We start from the raw sequence: 18,919 nt of genomic DNA, 5'->3' as shown, positions 1-18,919 counted from the left end.
GTAGAACCAGCAATATCCGGATAGCCAGTCCGGTGTGCTAACCAATACCCCACCACAGCTTATATACAAACACACAGTGCACTCAAAAAATGACAAAACCCAAATTCCAAAATGTATGCGCAGAACCTGATTGTGATGAAATCTAAAATGCAAAATTTAATTCCGCAAAACATGCAAGGGCCGCCCCCGTCAGGGCACACGGTGTTGTACAGTGGTGTTCCGCCCGTGCGGCAGTGATGCCTTCAATGCTGCTCCTTCAGAAGCGGTGGGGGGGGGGCACATTAAAATCTGGACGGCCATTAATCCGACACATGACGCCAAGAGATGGTGACAAATGGGAGCCTGCCACGGAAGAAGGATGTGAACTCTGTGGAATTGGCGTAATTGGTGGCACTGTAAGAGAAAGTGCATTTTTTTCCCCGCCTCGAATCCCAAAACTCTGCGTCTGATGTTGTTTTGCGGGCGTCGGGAACGTGTTGACAAATGTTTCCGAGGATCACCATCGGAAAGGGGCTGTGTCCACAGATGAATCCCAAAATATCTGCACTCGCAAAAAATCACCTAGTAAAAAGCCGTTACAACTTGACGGTATATAAAGAGACGTACGTCATTAGTGAAATTGGCAGCACTTGTTTTTTTAGACTATGTAGGGAAAAATATAACTAAGGATATGGATTTCCAACATTTTTCTGAATGGCTCTTAATGAATTGAATCGCAATATTGAAACACCCTGTTTCCACGATACGGACAATTATTTTTTATTTTTATTTACATGTTAAAACAGTTTTTGACAGGCTGCAAAGAGCATACATCTGTTAAAATCAAAACACGTCTTTGTCACACGGATGGTCTGTGTCGTATTTCCCAAGAACACTGCACAAGGAATTGACAGATAAGTGAATTACCCTATGCATGAATGTAATTTTTAAAACACGTTCTAGTTTAACACCGTATGACAATATATCTTTTTGCAAATTAACGACTGCATACCATGCTTAATCTGTTATAAAACTGAAATCTCACATGCAATATGAATCAATAGCTGAATTTTACTGGCAGATTTATCATATTTCACCTATGGCTGAAAAATATACCGAAGGATATTTTTTCAATCTTCATTTTAACCTTATACAATACAAATAACTGAAAAGCATTAATGTTGGCGTCTGAATGTAAAAACTGTGGTCAAAACATTTTTAAAACAGCACAGAGGACGGACTTATTTTAAACCTCCTTGTTTACGAGCAGCTGGAATGGCTACGCAGCCTAGTTTATTGTCCTTCCCCCGCTGAACACGGTCGGTTACGTATGGTGCAAAAGAACTTCAACATACAATATGAAGAGTACCACTCAGGCAGTTGCGACGAGGTCTGGTGGTTCAGTTCTTGGGAGCTGGCCAGTAACAAAGAGTCCGTCCTTGCTCACACCACTCCTGACAGAAGGGCCTCTTGACGATAAGGAAGCTCCTGAGAGCACCTCTACAGGGCATTAGGCCGGCCTACTCTTCCACGCTGGGTACACGTCTTGGAAGTTGGTGGCAGTACCCACGCTTTAGGCCGCCGTGTGCGAGCAGCCTATCGATTAACTGTGGAGTACCCATTTATACAGCTGGCTGGACAGGGGCAGAGTATGGGGGGGCATTCAATAAACTTGTCCCAGAGTTTCAACTGCGGCGCACCGGGCGGATTGAAACGGCGACCTCTCGTTTTGAAATTCCAGTGAGCGACCCATTTACACTTCGGCAGCGTCCAATAAAGCTGGCCGGTAGTGCTTGCATGGAATTCCTTGTCTGATGTCACGCGGGAGAAGTTAAACGTGAAGGCACCGGTTGACATCGCTTCTTAACCTCGCAAGACATGCATCGAATCGTGAGTGTTGTAATCGATATTTGTTATCGTAGACGTCGCTCGCGATGGGTTTGTGTGACCCGCCTCCTGCCGCAAGTAGCCATTGTATTCACGGCAACGTTTAAAAAAAATAAGCGATTGTTAAATCTAACGGCGACCCTGAATCGCGACTATCCATCGAATCCATGGGGATGGGGGTCGTTGCACCCACGTCAAACACCATGTGACCATCCCTTCATTAGAATTAAAACCGCATCCCAAACGAAAACTACCTGAAGCAAATAAATGAATAAAGATGAATAAAAACAGACCCTCCATAACCATAATCCTCCCTTATATATATATTTAAAAAATCTCAACGGGCTTGTACCTGGTTGCATGAGGGACAATTAACAGCCTTGCATTCTCACACATAACAAATACCTTCATGTTCGAGGTGAGGATGTTGTTTAACAAAAAAAGTGTGTGAGCACGCACGTATTTCAAATTGTTATTTAAAAAAAAAAGCATCGCGACCACACCTCGGTTGTTTACGTTACAACGGATGCGTCGTCCGAGCTGCCTGAACTGATCCTCATGGTGGTAGCCCGGGGTACCAAATGATACAAAATGGCCGAGGCAATTTAAATATTTTATTTCTGGGACACTATTTTTTTTTCCAGGGGTGTACCTAAACTCCGCGACTGGGGGTACCAATCAATCCCAAATCAGCGGTGCCACACTCCGCGATGTCGAAACGCAGCGAGGGCGATTGCGCCGGAACCCTGAACGCTCGCGGTACACACCGTGGCGGTGGTGCATCGTGAGTACAGCTCGTCGAGATGAGTCGATCGCCGCATCGCCGACCATCAACGGACTAAACATGACTGCATCACGGACATTGTGTGAGAGCCGGGGTACTATGGCACCCCGGGGTAACCCGCCATAAGGTTCAAATGTCTCCTCCCGGCTTGCGTGTGCTTTGGCGGACCGCGAAGTGAGCAGTGCACCCCTCCCCCGCTGCTGCACGCTGGGTGGCTTAGAAGCCCGGCGCTTGGAGGCCAACCTCACAGGATGGTGCAGATGCCCTCGCTATCAGCAGCAGGGAGACTTCTCACATCACCGTCTCCAGCCCTGGCAGGGGACACATATACAACAAGCGTTTTGTTTGTGATGTGCCAACATTGGGACTAATGTATCATCATCTTCTTTCGTCGTCGTCGTCGTCGCCATCATTATCAAAGTACCCTGTGTCTTACTGCTGTGTTTGTCGCACAAGCCTGACGCCCTAAGCTTGAGAACAGCGTGCGAGATATGTAGCGCACCATAGTGCTGTCACGGAAAAGGAAATAAAGTCAGTTGACGCTATGGTTAGAGCGCTTGACTATCAGCCAGAAGGTCGTAAGTTCAAAACCCAGATGAAGGTTGCAATTCTGGTGGAAGGGCTGACTCACACTTCTATAGAGTCAATAAAATTAGCACAGCTTTGTGGGAAGTCAAGTGGATGATAGGACTGGTCAGAGTGTGTTATCTGCTGAGATCTGCTGTAAGTAGACATTAAAGATGAGTTGGCCTCATCCACATGAGTGGATAGTGTACTTAAATCATGGCCCAATGACAGATTTTTAAAAAATTTTTTACCACCAATAAAGTTGAATTAAATAATTAAACACACCCCCTACAACACTGCAGTTACCCAACTTACTATTGACTTATTCTTGGTTCTTTCGGTAAAGTCACATAGATATAAGAAATAAAAGTATATAAAATAAAAATAAAAACTACGACATGACGATAACTCGCAAAGGAAAATCCCGCTTATTTAGGTTCCTGGCTGAAAAAGGGTATGGGACTAACATGGTCACATTTATTAAACAAAGATACTTTTTTTCCTATTTTTACATCTCACTTGTCCTGTTTATTGTTATTTAACCTAACTCCAACGAAAGCATATAATTAGTATTTTTATTATAAGCAATCGCAAATAGTCCATTCTTCACACACACACACACGTGCAAACTGATCCACGTTTCGCGAGCGTAATCATCGATTACGATGGCTGAATTGACGCGTCGCGACATCTCAAACAGATTCAGGAGGAGCGTCATGCTCTGGTCACACAATCTCGCATTGCACCACAAAATAGTAAGAACGTAACAACAAGGCAGATGCGCAAGCTTGGGAACAGGGTAGGGAAAAAAAAAGCATTTACAAGTGTGGAGGGAGGGGATTATATTTGGGGAAAAAAATAAATAAATGTTGCACCGCATGATCATTGTTTTTTTTTCCCCTGCACAGCTCAATGCTCAATGATTAAAGCAAAACCCGCGTACGATCCCACTTGAGGAACTGGCAGAAGACACGCAGCACGTCAATAATTAAACGCAATGAATCTATGTGCAAGAGCGTTGCAGGAGAGGTGTACAGCGCCTTAGAATTCTGTGACGTCAAAGGGTCTGTGAAACATTTTATATTGGAGCAAATCTAACATGACCCCGATGCATTGTTTTTTCCCTCTCTCTCTCTCTAATTTCATATTCTTGCCTTCCTATCCATGTGTACGTTGTACCGCGGCAGTGAACACGATTGTAAATAGCTTCGTAAGCAATTCATTGCAAAGGTTATCTTAGGAAACCATTTTCAACGGTTTGCATGACGTTTGCAGCATCATCAATGCTGTAATTTGGGATAATATTAATAACTTATTAATACTTCATCCCCCGCCGACCCCCCTCCCACCCCACCTAATTTTATTCTGGTTGTGACACCAGCATTATCAGGCAAAATATCCATCCCGACATTCCACAGTGTAGTGGATTGCCCTGGACAACAGCCAATAGTAAGTGTGAAAGTGAATATCAGAGAGCTACCTTTCAGATGCCTTCAGATAACTTCTGGTCCACACACTAAGAGGGCGGCGCTTTCCCACCAGCTCTGCATGAGAGACTAACTTACCCAAATTAAGTGCGGAACCAAATTAAATGTCATAGTTTTGATTGAAAGCTTTCGTGACTGCAGGGATTCATATTCTTGGTTCTTTCGGTAAAGTCACGTAAAAGGGAAACAATAAAATACTAAAAATATAAAACAATAAAATTCTCATGACGTTTCGACTGCAACACAAGCAATAATCATCAGGTGTGAAACCCACAGCAAGAAAATTTTCAAGAAAGAAAATTCTCAAATTTTCTTGCTGTGGTTTTCACACCTGATGATGATTGCTTGTGTTGCAGTCGAAACGTCGTGAGAATTTTATTGTTTTATATTTTTATTATTTTATTGTTTCCCTTCTACGTGACTCTACCGAAAGAACCAGAATATAAATGTCATAGGTTACCTTTTGTGTGCAGTCATTAGTCACCAGGCCAAAGCCATCAACTCACTGTACTTCAGAATCAAATTTGATTCCAGGACCTCAGCCATGTCAGCTGAGTACTCTGAGCCACCCTGCCAACTCACGGTTGTCAATACTTTTTTGAAACCATAAACAGAGCCCATTTAAAGAAACCAGGAAAACCTGGTTCAAGCATACAAGGGGACAATCTGCACGATCTATCCACTACTGGCCTCCCTAAGCTATTGCCATCCCTCATGGGCTTGTGATGCAACAATCCATCAAACAGCTGCAATCAAAATTGTTCGATGAAGTTACTGGATGACATTTCCATGCATATCCCTACGACTACCGATACATGCTTAATTCTATTCTTGTATCATCCAAAACCAACCTCTCAACACGGGTGACGTTGGCTGGAGTTGAAGTGTCAACTGACCTATCACTTACATCATCATCACAAACATGCACGTCTCGATTGCAGGCAGCGATTCTACCTATTTGTAAATATATCATTTACACAGTTGGCAAATTTATTACTGGATACATTTCACTAAGGTTTACATCATTAAATACAACAAAGGGATAACAGCTCGCTGCTCTTCTAATGTGCAGTTGTGCAAGGGTGCCACCATCTTTGATGTCACATCTATCATCTAGTAGCAACGCGTGGAATAAAAGAATGCGCACTATGACATTCCAACTATCCATCGGTGTCAGCTTCGGGGATTGATGTTCCCCGAGCTGAGCTGGGTCCACTCGTTGATGTCATTCCAGCATGTTCATCTTCGACAGGTTTCACGCCCCGTGTATTGTGAAATGTTTTCCGAAAACACATTGACATTGGTGACAGAAGAATGTCAAAGTCCCTATACTTTCTGACCCCCCGACCCCCGCCTCATTCGGTAAGAGCACTTGCCACAACATTTTAACTACCTCGAAAAGAGATGTAATTCCGTCAAGTGGCACTGTGGGTACAGAGTTTCTTTCACTCGCATTAGGAAGGTTTCACATTTAAAATGCCAGTCAATGGTCGACTTCGCGCATCGTCCCTCCTTGGTCAATACAAAAAAAGTACCATTGTTGCAAAAAATGTAACGCTTGTTTCTACTATTGTAGAATTTCCACCACTGGTTTGGAACCACCAACAGTGATGAGCACTGCCACCCACTCGTTTGAAGAGGCTTTCCAAGGTTGTTAAGAAGAAGAAAAAACACATTTGTCCGTTTAGTTTGAAATGCATTTTTCAGATGGCTACACTTAATTGATTCCATCATACATTTTAAATCAGCGAGCGTAAAAAATGAAGTCAATAAATAACTAAAACTGCTGGCATTTTTTTTCTTTAAAATCAATCAACTGTACCAATCAATGCAGCATTAACCCTGCAGATATTTGGTTATCAGTATAATAGTCACAACAACAAACCGTCATAGGCCTCTCCAAGACAAGTTTCTTGTCAATTCACGTTGGATATATTGGTGAACATGCCACCTTGTTTTTAAGCCACGAACAGAACAAATTCCTTTGACTAAAAAAAGAAAAGAAAATGTACAGTGTGAAATTAACAAACAAGCGTCTGTGCTTAAAAAAAAAAGATTCATTCGTGAAAATATAATTTGAGAAAGCTATCAGGGATATGAAAACTGTGAATACGGTAATCCGTGATGGTGGTTTATACCACATTGAGACTACACACTGAATTAATAAAATAAAAAACAGAGGCTTGAAAGTTAACCCACAATTGCTCGCACGTTGCGCACGCTGAAGAATGAAAGAAGACTTGGCGAGGACAAACATAGCAGAAATAAAGCCTTCTCTGTCTGCGCCATCATCATCCCCTGCCCGTGAATGTGGCACGTTGTGACCCCGCGTGTGCACCCACAGGGAACGATCTTCCTGCAACTTTAAACACACCTTATTGTCATGCACCCGCGTGCCGCTACAAAACGTGCTCTGAACTGTAAAACAGCCACTTTAATTAAAATTTAACACAAAATTAAACCCTGAAATGAGGGGGGGGGGGGACAGGAGTAAACTGCTCTCCCCCCTCCTCCCTCTTTCTTTAATTAGCCTCTGGGTTTTCATTGGTGAAGAACAGCTGGCCGCAGTGCCACCCAGCGGATTATTTATTTTGCTTAATTACTGACATTGCGCGCGGCTAGAGGAGCCTACAACGGGGGCGTACTAATTTGAAGGGGACTCTGGTTTGATGAGTCTCTCCCAGGGGGAGGGTAGATGTCCTACGATCGGTCAATTTTACCCAATACACTTGCCTTGATGATAAGGCGGCAAGCCAAACAAGGTCCACCCTTGTACACACAAACCCCTGCAATTGCAATATATTTAAAAGTGTCAAGATCCGTACACACAGCATCTCATGCCTTAATTTTACCTCTTCCCTTGAGCTCATTTGTGTATACATTTTTTATTTCCATTGTTGGGTTCAAATTGGGGCCGCTTTAGACACGGGTGTCGCCACTCCAACGTGGCCAGTCATATAAGCAACCACCTAAGGGGTTGTTGCTGCACCACTCGTTGTAAAGTGACCGATTTCTTGTAGAGAAATTGATCCTTGCCATAGGAACGTGGAATTTCCATTACTGAATTAGGACCGTCAACGGCGACATGCACCACCCAGAAAAGCATTACATTTAGACATATATATACCGCATTTGCTGTGTTGGTTCCGTGTCAGCCACCACTTTTTGCCATCATCTTAAAAAACAACCCTGCAGAATCGTACAGCGCTTATAAATAGCCAAGCCAATACCCCAAACCTGGCGATTCAATCAGCCCTTTGACGACGAGTCACAGCACCGCAGTTAAACTCGTCTGCTGAAGAAGCGTCATTCCTCCAGATAAAAAAGGGCCGTCCTTTAATGTGAGCCTTGCCCACAATTTGATTCAGCCCAAAGCCGGCTTCTTAAGCGCGCCCATCCATGCGTATGTGGAATGCACGAGGCGGAGGCATTTTCTCGATGAAAATAAAGCCCGGTAATCTGCAGCGACTGCCTACCGTGTGGGTGGCTGCACCAGCCGTGTCTTTTTTGCAGAAGTGTCCATGTTGCCGTTCACGTGATGCTCCTCGTGTCCATCTGCCTGAAAAAAAGGGGATAACAGCGCATCAACTCACGGCGACTTCAACAATGCCCCAAAAATAAGAACTCGGGTTAGCACCCGTACAAACAGACGCGCACACCCTGAATGCAGCCAATCTAATCAGATCTCAGAAACTAAACAGGATTTTGGCCTGGTTGCTACTTCCGACAGAATAATGCTTGCAAATACCAGGTGTTGTCGGCTGCGACTTGGAGGATATGGCAGTGCAGCAATCAACGATTTAATCTGTGTGGAGCGCTGAGCGTTATGTGGGGTTTCTCCGGCTAATCTCGGTTTCCTGCCACATGCCACTAGTGTGAGTGACCAGGTATGAAACCTGGCACACTGAGATTATGCAGCATTGCAAAAGTCACCTCCACCCATACTGCTACTGCGGAGCCTATCATGGGTGTGCTGCGGAGCTCTCTGATGGGTTTCCGATGGATGGGTACATACGGTACCAACCTGGAAACCCATCACAGAATAGGTTTTTTTTGGAAAAGCAGAAGGATGACAAAGCTGATGTTAGTGAACACTCACGACAGCTAACCAGAGCCAGCAATGTGCCCAAATATTTATTTTTAACTAAATCTCAACGCCACAAAAATCTATGCGCAAAAAACCGGCCTCTTTCACACACTAAAATTGTGGAATTTTCACCACTGGCTCCAGACCACAGGGAGAGTTGAATGCTGCCCTACACGGGATGGCGACTATGACTGGGCGCACCAGGACAGATCCAATGCACGAGGCACCCCATCTGCTGGCCCCTTGCAACAGAGCCCCATGCACGAACTCGTGAATGTGTCCGCTGTAAAATGAATAAAAACTGGTCGACTGCATTGGTGGAGGAGGGCTTCCCCCTCATCCACATAAGTATTACCTTGTATGCAGGTAGCATTTCAAGCCGTACAAGGATGCCCAAGAGAGATGTTAAGCCGAAGCAAGAAACTTTGAACTTTATGGTCCGTGCATGCATCTAATGCATGCATCAGGGTACAAACTTTCAATGCAAGACTCATACATGTTTTACTTGGTCATAGCCGCGCAGTGAATGGCCAAAAAGATCGGCAGTTCGCTCGCTTTGTGTTTGCACGCGCTGTGTGCAAATTACCCTGCTGACAGAACACGTTTGAGGGATAACATTTAAAGAAACGCAACCTTATTTTATCAATGAGTAATTAATTGTAAATTTAAAATAACGCATTCGACGCAATCTCATCAATGACACCACAATTTGTATCTTAACGAAAGGTTAATGAAATGGGATTCTTGGAAACGGCTCTTGCACGCATTGGGTCACTGAGTAGCATTCGTATGACAGGCCACACCCGGCTGAGGCTGAAACCCATCGAAGGTTCGTCTAGTTTGAACACACACACATACACAGTGGGAATTATTGATCTGGAAGGAGCATTTGTCTATGGATAAAGTGTCATTCTGTTACGTGCACACGTGTTCATCTTGGTACTAACCCCAACTCAGTGGTGCTGTTGTGGTGCGACGGTTAGCAAACAGGATTGACAATACAGAGGTCGCCGCTGGTTCCATCTCCTGACGTGACAGTTGAAGCAATGGGGCAAGGGTTTTTTTTTTACGTACAGCATCGCACTGCCTCTGTCCACCCAGCAGTGCAAATGAGTGCACAACGGTTAACCAGTGGGCAGGTCGAGTGTGGTGGAGTAAATTGTGGGTATGCCACGTCTTCCAAGACACCTGGCCAGCTTGAAAGAATAGGTCACGATATCCTCTAGAGCAGGGGTGGGCAAATTTTTTGACTCGCGGGCCACAATGGGTTCTAAAATTTGACAGAGGGGCCGGGCCAGGAACAGATGGATGGTGTGGTTGTGCGAACTAATATAAATGACATGTAAAAATAATTATATGAAAGGATTTGGCCTTTAACAGGTAGCAAAGCATTTATTTGCAAGGCAATTTAACAAATTGCACGAACATGAACAATACAAAAACATGTCGTAACTCCCGGTCAAAGTGCGCCATCTAATGGGGAAATGGGGGCATTACAGGAGAAGGGGAAAATGTAATTTAATAATAATAATATTTGGACAAGTTCGGCGGGCCGGATTAAAAATCCCAACGGGCCGTATACGGCCCGGGGGCCGTACTTTGCCCATGTCTGCTCGAGAGCTACCTCGAGCAGGCCTCCTTCCGCCAGCAGCGGCACGATGCAAGACATCGCCGAGCTGCGCCTTGACCATTTCAGCGTTCGACAATCGTAATTCACCAGCAGGCGCGGAATTATGTTGTATATATCTTGAGCGGTGCGCTATCTTGCTTCAACTTTGCAGTTGGCCAAAAGAGCCAAGACAGTGACCACGGGATACGCCAGCACCCCCACGGGCAGCTCCTCCTTTCCAGCCCCTCCATCCCGACCGTCCAAACGCCGCATTGTGTTTGTTCAAACAAATCCCAGGTGAAGCGAATATGTATTCAGAGCCACAGGTGTCAAGAACACATACTGACTGCGCAAGTGAACTTGTAACAGAGTGTCTACGGCTTGGTTAACAACCTGTCCTCTCATCCTTGAAATATACAGTGACCCGGTGTTTAAATTGAATATATTTGCGCTGTTGTTTTGTTTTCCTGCTGGACTCGGCTTAAGAGCGGTTGCGATATTGACTGGTGGGCCTGGGTCTCATGGCCCTTGGCATTCCTCTCTGAATTGTACCCACGTATCGGTCACATACCTGCGCCGAGTTAGGATTCCCTTCTGAGGACACAATGAATGGAAATGAATTCAAAGCATGCCCACTGTGCATGCGCATCAAAGTGATGCACTCTGGGAGATTAGTGCAAGGGAGAAAAAAAAAGCAATGAAAGGCAACACAGCACTTTCAACCTTATTTAAAATGAACTGAAGGGTTAGATGTAGAGGCAGTGATGTACATGCGCGTGCTTGTGTGTGTGATTGCGGGTGCGTGTGGCGAGCTGTAGTGCAGCGGTTAGTGCGCTGTGCTATAAACCCGGTGGCCCGAGTTCAATTCCCGGTCAGGGCCAACACATGTGACAATTATTTGAACCGGTCCTGGGCATCCCCTAGGTCGACTCCGCCTCAAATGAATACCTGGTGCGGTGTGTAAACAACCCCAACTGGGGAGACAAAGGCAGCCAGGGGTGGTACTGGCGACCAACCCTCTCGTATGCTGTTCCGGCCTTCGTAGGTCCTCACTCAAAGGCTATATGGGGGATCTTTGTCTTTGTGTGAGTAGGTAGTGGCGGTCTAGTGGCTTGTGCACACATACATTGCAATACAATCCTGGTGACCCAGATGGAAGGTTGAATGTAAACCTGAAGTGTACTTCCCTGAGGTCAAATATCCCTAAACAAATTGTCCCTGGCTCAGTGAGTAAACATCAGCAGTGGGAAGACAAAGTTGGCTGAGCATGGTCCTGCCTCGACCACCCCCCTGTGTGCTGGGGCTGGGCCTCGTGGAAACAAACAGCATTATACAGCAAGCAGCTCGCACGACTAAAAGGGGCATCTGTCCATGTGCGCACATGTTTTTCACGCACTCTCGCATTTCTATATCCGCTTTGTCCTGCCCGCAATCCAAATTTCCCCCTACGTTTTAACCAACGTTTGGGCCAAACGCCGTAACGTACTATTGATTGTGGACATCTACCACGCGAGGTCCAACGCCTCCTGATATAAAGAACATCCATCGAGGAGATGGGGCAATTCAATCAGCTGGTATGCAGGTGCTCGCGGGATTATTACATTGCAGAATCACGAGCGACGGCGGCTGATTGAAGACGACTTCATTCAGCAGTAGATTGAGCATGGGTGATGATTATGTAAAAAAGGCATGAGCCTTAATGGCAGGGGGCAGATGCATCCCACCCGTGTACTGGGCATCCATCGTACGCCGCATTGCAAACATTCTCCAGAAGTGGCAGATGGAATGGCGTCCGCCAAAGCGTCGCTCGAGCGAGCCCCCTCCGGAGGGTATTTGGCCTACTCTTCCATGCTGGCCAGCAATCTTGGAAGAGGTAACCAGTACCCACGCTTAACTTCACCACATTCTACCTTGCTGGTCTAGTGTGGTATACACATTTATACTGCTGCTGGGTGAACACAGGCAGTGGGATTGGTGGGCGTGGAGATTTAAACAATTGGCACTATTGTTTCAACTGCCCGTGCCGGGATATCAAATCAGACCGGTTAACTTCCCACATGCAAATACAGTGTGCCAACCAATTACACCACGACATCATCCTTTGTAAATAACGATGAGCATAATGACAGCAGAACACTTTCACCCCCAGCTGCAGATACAACGTCTAACAAGGGCACATTCATGTTTTACAGTTGACTCGACAGCCATAAAAAACGCGTTTTTTTTTAAAGCGCAGCTGCTTAAATACATGCTCTCTACACAGCAACGATCCAACTGTGCAGTGTCATTCTCACAAGCAACCACAGCGATTTGTATAAACACAAAACATTTCCAAATACCAATTGTAAACATCAAATAAAATATGTTCCGACCAAGCATTTGCCACCAACTATACAAACATAACTTTCACAAGGCAACCTGTGTATCTAACGCACAACAAAATGCACAGTACAACATACTGTTATGAATAAATGGAAGAGGAAAAAAACTAAATATAGTGTGCCATTACTATTAAAATGAGATAATATACAGCAGTGTGGCACACACAATGCAGTATAAATTGTGTTAATTGTGCAAAAACACAACGTAAGAAATTGCAGCCATGGATTTTGCTTGGGCTTAAATATATCATAGTTGGAAGCATTCACCGCAGAAGTGCACAAAACGTGTGCCGTGCGTACACCAACGAATGATATAAGGAAAGGAATATTCAGAATACGATGGCGGTGAACCCCAACACACACAAAAAACAAGAGCGCGTGTCGGTATCGATCAAACGTGAGACGTTCCTTACAACTCTGCCCCGACATAATTAACGTACTAGTGGCTGAATAAATACAAATTAAGGCCTAAGTGCCGAATTTGTCTCAGCGTATCCCTAATTAGGGCCAAATCCCGGGGCCAATAAAACATGCATGGTGTGTGGGGTTTGGTGGGGATTTTTTTTTTACGCACACATTATTCAGGAGCTGCCTGGTCGCCGTTGCGTCGCGCGGCACAAGCCTCTTGTAATGAAGAGTCTCCCGCCCAGTGTCGCTTACCATCCATCAGCGCGTGATTATACCCCTGCTGTTTTATAAATCAACGAGGGCCGGGCCCCGGAGCTCGCCTGTCTCCGGGGCCGGCCCGTGACGATCGAGCGCGGGCACACATCGGTGGCGGCTGCTCGTTTTACGGTGGTCCGTGTTGGTGGTGGGTGGTGGTGGTCGTGATGACAGCAGGGGAGCCGACTTGCACCTCTCTGTCTCTCCCTCCCTTTAGCGCTCTCCTGGCACGGCTGCTGCCCCCCCCCCCGCCCGCTAATTGATTGGCGCGTCCAAACGAGCGCCCCGGCGGCACTCAATCATTTCATTAGCCCGTGCTGATGCAACGGAACCTCCCCTGGGGGGTGAACGGTAGGGGTAGGATGGGGGGTGATGGGGGGTGATGGGGTGGAGGGGCAGGAGAGAGGGGGGGGTGATAGAAATAAAATCCACCCGCAACCAAGAGGTGCATTGCACGCACGTGGATAAATACACATCCACAGCGACCCAGCGATGATGGTGAGTGGCGCGTGCGCTTGAGTGTCGAATGAACCTCGAATAAAGTTACCTGGTGTGGTGTGTAAACACCGGCACGAGAGAAACAAAGACGGTCGGGCGTGGCAGTGGCCACCCATGCCCAACTTCATAGGTAGTCGCTGACAGCATTGTATATAGTGATTTTACATATTGTACACACACACACAAATTCCATGTTTAATATCACCTGCAAATGCATTTGAAGGCAAATCACGGTAACAATGATTTTCCAGATCTCCCTTGCAAATGGTATATACTGAAAGCCCATAAAGCTCTCACCGATTTGAATGCAGGTGACCGGTGGATGCATCTACACACACACAATCTGCGTTGTTTTGTGTGTGTATGTAAAATGTAACGTCGATGACATTTAATTGACTCCACTCACAGGAGAGTAGAAACAGAGGCTGAAGATACGCGACAACTATTGTTCACAACAAGCACTGCTTTACAAGCTACAAATATATGAACGTTAACTTATCATACATTTTCAGGCACAAGGCACTGATTCTGATAACAGTGGTAAAATAATTTCCAGCCTGCCATATGTGTGTTATACACATATATAGTTAAACCAATTTGTACGCCATGACATTTCCACATGCAATTTTCCATAAGCAAACTACGATTAAAGCTAATTATTTATTGCGCGCAAACCCTAATTAGACAATAATGGCTTTTTGGCTTTCTTGGGGAAAGTAGATTGCATATATTTAGGATAAGAGACAAACCATCTAAACAACCCAAGTGTCTCTCTGTTAGTGGTGAAATTATTTTCCCTCCAAACTTCAACGGAGAGGATAACAGAGTAAGGAACACTACACAGCAAATACATTGCACGAACACATCACAGTGGGTAAAGCATACGTTTAAACATGAAACCATAACAATAAATACTGTACATTTACATTACATTTTGTAAAGGGGGGAGAAAAATCTGAGGAAATTAACTAAATTTTAATCCTGATCAGTGCACTATAACACGAGTGGTTTACACATCGTACGATACTGATGAATGTGTAATTATTCTAGAGATATAATATAATGGCAACCATGCAGTGGAAAAGAAACTGAAATTAAATATAAATAGAAGGGTGTTTTATAAAGAGAGTTCTATTTAAAAGGTCCAAATGCTGTCAAACCAACTCCAAACGCGCACACGGACAGGACACTGTTTTGATGTGCCGTAATGTCCAAAGTTAAGCATTAATTGTCATCATCACTGTGAGAGATCCAATTTGTTTTGCAGTAATATAGAACGGATTTGTCAGTAAAGAGATTGTCAAATTTGCAATTATAAGTGTTTTTTTTAATCAACAAAAGAAAAGGCTTTCTGCGTAAACCATGAAACATAAAAAAGCAAAGTCCTTTTCAAAAATAATTACCATGCATATGACAACCAATTAAATCACTACTATTACATTCCAAAGCCGATTCGCTGCCTATGCTTTCTATTTGCAATGCAATAATAGCATGAAGAAGTTGAACCTAGAATTACGTGCAATTGAAGAAATACATGTAAATTACAATACACGTTTCTCAATATCCCGAACATTTCAACAGTCACCATCATCATCGCTCTTAGCGTACGTAGTCAGCTTCACGCACGCACTTTGAGATGTCAGTAATCTGTGCATTATTCGCTTCCAGATCGGATGCACATAAAGGCTTGCTTTTCTTAAGTAATGCACAGCTATACACGCCCTAATCAGATTCCAGATACATTATTCTTAAATTACAAATGTATAAAATGTGAATAGCATTGTGCAACGGCAAGCAACACAACGATTATAATTCTTCAAAAACAGATTCGGGTACTTTTATGGCAAAATAAAAAGTAAAAAAAACCATCAGAATAACTCCAAACATATTGGGAGACAAGCCTCGATCCAAAGATCCATCAGAATAAAAAAAAATGAGCGCAGAATAATTTGAGATGGGTTTTCCTGTCAATTACAACAAGCCCTTGGCATACGAGAGGCTCCCAAAAGCAGATGACAGCCGTGAACATTGATGACTGTACTGTACTGATGAGTCATATTAAGAACGAAACCATTCAGCAGTTGTGTATTTGCCCCACAATGCAGTTGTGCTGAAATTGTGTGTTTTTTTATCATGTGTAAGGCTGAGAGCTTTGTGTACGCGGTGTACACCTTTGTGTGTCTGTCGTTAAATATAAGCCTCCGTCGTAAACACGGGCAATAATTCGGCAGCACAGTATTAGGCACGATGAAACAACAGACGGAACGACACCGCGATCTCTACGCGATACACGAAGTAATCTCTCACGACATTGTGTCATACACTTTACAGGGTGTTTGTGTCTCCAGTTACTCCACCAACAATTGCCCTGTTTCATTGGTAAGCGGCATTAGTTTCCGCTCAAAAATATTTTACGTGACATCCGATTTTCTTTTAAGTTGACCATTTTTGCTGAAGAGTATAAGGCGAAAAGTACTTAAGGGCGTTACTTGATTAGCCGCTAATGATGGCCAATTAAAATGCCATCATCACAAGATAGCTTTTTTGAAATTCAAGTAACGCATCACGAAAGCCATTGATCAGTGAGACAAGTTATTGTGTGAACATTCAAATATGGGGTAATCAGCAATAATGAAGGCTAAATCTCTTAATTTTGGGAAGGTATTTCTGTTTAATATACATGAGCCCTCAACATCAATAATTTTAAGTGAATTTTATTTTATGTATCTGTTGGTTGTAACGTTGCCGTGTAAACACTGCACGTATTATGCAGAGACACAAGGGGAGGGTGGGGAGGCGATTGTCCTGGTTGCCCACTTTGAACCAGTGTCTGAAATTCCACATTTCTATGGTGGGGACCAGTCTATTTGCAGGGCAACCACTGCCGATTACTCATGACCTCCGATTAGCACGGTTGGCTACGTACGGTGCAAAAGAAGTTCAACATATATACGTACATGATGTGGTGTTGATTTGATAAACCCCTCATTCGTCTGAGTGGGATTTGAACTCATACCTTTATAAATGTCAGTCAAATGCTCCAACTACATCATCATCTTGACAGGTTGACAGAATAAATAATAACGGTGTTATCATGAATTAAGTGCATTATTTCCATATGCAATGTACAGCTATTGTATATATTTTTAAAACCCAGGATACTATCTGGTAAGTCACACTGCATGAATCATTCAGGGTCGGTGAGAGGCTTACTGAAAAAAGTAAAACGCTCAAAGCATATGCCTAAAGTGATGCAAATTATTCTACATTTTCCCAAGGTAAATGTTGACCCTCCAATATATTTCTAGGGCACGATAATACCTTCCTAAAGAAATACTCTTCTTTTGTTCTTTTGGTAAAGTCACGTAGAATGAGAATAAAATAATAAATTGATAAAATTAAATAACACAATAATATTCTCATGACGTTTCGGCCACAACACAAGCGGCCTTCATCAGGTGAAGGGACGAGACTGTCTGGAGGACAGCGCTGGAGTGAAAAAGCCACACTCAGATCGCGACCTTTAAAGGTCGCGACCTTTAAACCTTTAAAGGTCGCGATCTGAGCGACCTTTAAACCTTTAAAGGTCGCGATCTGAGCGTGGCTTTTTCACTCCAGCGCTGTCCTCCAGACAGTCTCGTCCCTTCACCTGATGAAGGCCGCTTGTGTTGTGGCCGAAACGTCGTGAGAATATTATTGTGTTATTTTATTTTATCAATTTATTATTTTATTCTCATTCTACGTGACTTTACTGAAAGAACCAAAGAAGATGAATCCTTGCAGTTACGAAAGCTTTAAATCTATAAAGAAATACTCTCAAGCATTACAGCACCGTGCTTAATAGGACGTCAACGCCACAGCCATCTCCGTTGCAACAAAAAGTAAATCCAGACACATCCTTTATTTGGACAATTCCCTTATCACGAGTGAAAAATAACTCAAAATTGGTGTCAGACGGAGCGACTTGATGAGTACAAGATGGAAACAGTCGTGCTGCGCGCGACTGCAGGATTGACATCACAGCTCTCTCACTCGGCAATAACACTTGTTACTTGTTTCTAAATTCGGTGAGGTCCATGAGGCAATAAGTCACTTCTGGCGTCATTAATTTTGTTTGCATGAAGCCAGCGTCATGCAATTAAGCCACTCTGGGTGCACAATCGTTGGAACAACGGGTCCTGGGCTGGCCGTGTGTCTCGCGCAACGTTGCAATTCTAACCCGGCGGAAAGGTAAGCCGCGGCGCACTGAAAAATGCAAACGGAGAGAAACCCGAACCCGGCTTTCCGTAACTTTGTGGGGAATAGATCTGTTACGGCAAACGGCCATTGTCTGCCGGCATTAAAGACCAACAAAACGACACACTGGCAAAGCAGAAAACCCAATTAATTTGTCATCCCCGCCCCCTCCATACATCTCCAGCGCCATGAAAAATACACGAATTAATTCAAGGATACATTCATTTATAAATACATTAACTGGCCATCTGTACACAATCAAGGTGAAAATTATTATTTTATTTCATTTCATTAGTCTTATTCTAAGTCTTCACCGTGCGCGCACACATACACAGTATATACGAAGACAAAGATACCAGCTTGTTCATACAGATTAGGGGGGCATGCATGCGCTATTAGCAAGCACCTATTGAAGGTGCAAGCCAGCGGCATGCCTGGCCATCTTTGTATCCCCAGTTGCTGATTCCTAAACACTCAACTCAGTTACTCGTTTAAGGCTGAGCTTACCTACAGTAGACCCATGGCTGGTTGGATATGCCCCATGCCGCTAATGTTGTGCGCATGGCAGGGAATTGAATCCTGGGGCCTGTCATCGTCGCACAGTTTGCTAATCATTGCACCACCACTCCCTACAAAATATATCGTTATATACACAGTACTTCTTGAAACACATTTGTGTGTTTGTAATTCCTATTGTGCTATCAAGATGGATGTTACGAGACGAAATACAATTCGGATTCC

The 18,919-nt window shown here is 44.2% G+C and overlaps 1 protein-coding gene across 7 annotated transcripts in view; it reads right to left on the bottom strand.

Moving 5' to 3' along the window:
* Window positions 1-743: 743 nt before the first annotated feature.
* The window catches only part of ARHGEF39 (Rho guanine nucleotide exchange factor 39), a 161,329-nt gene continuing 143,153 nt past the window's right edge, over window positions 744-18,919 (bottom strand). For all 7 annotated transcript variants that reach the window (XM_076065285.1, XM_032948853.2, XM_032948857.2 and 4 more), the window contains 2 exons: window positions 8,181-8,263; window positions 744-2,961 (listed from right to left, as the gene is read on the bottom strand). In XM_076065285.1, coding sequence (XP_075921400.1) covers window positions 2,895-2,961; window positions 8,181-8,263 — 150 coding nt within the window. In that variant the 3' untranslated portion in view covers window positions 744-2,894. The remainder of the gene's footprint in view (window positions 2,962-8,180; window positions 8,264-18,919) is intronic.

The sequence above is a fragment of the Petromyzon marinus genome, chromosome 7 (assembly GCF_048934315.1).
Source record: "Petromyzon marinus isolate PM22_M1 ecotype Great Lakes invasive population chromosome 7, UKy_Petmar_22M1.pri1.0, whole genome shotgun sequence".
NCBI lineage: Eukaryota > Metazoa > Chordata > Hyperoartia > Petromyzontiformes > Petromyzontidae > Petromyzon > Petromyzon marinus.
The sequence above is the reverse complement of the archived record's forward strand: the minus strand, read 5'-3'. Positions and strand labels throughout refer to the sequence as shown.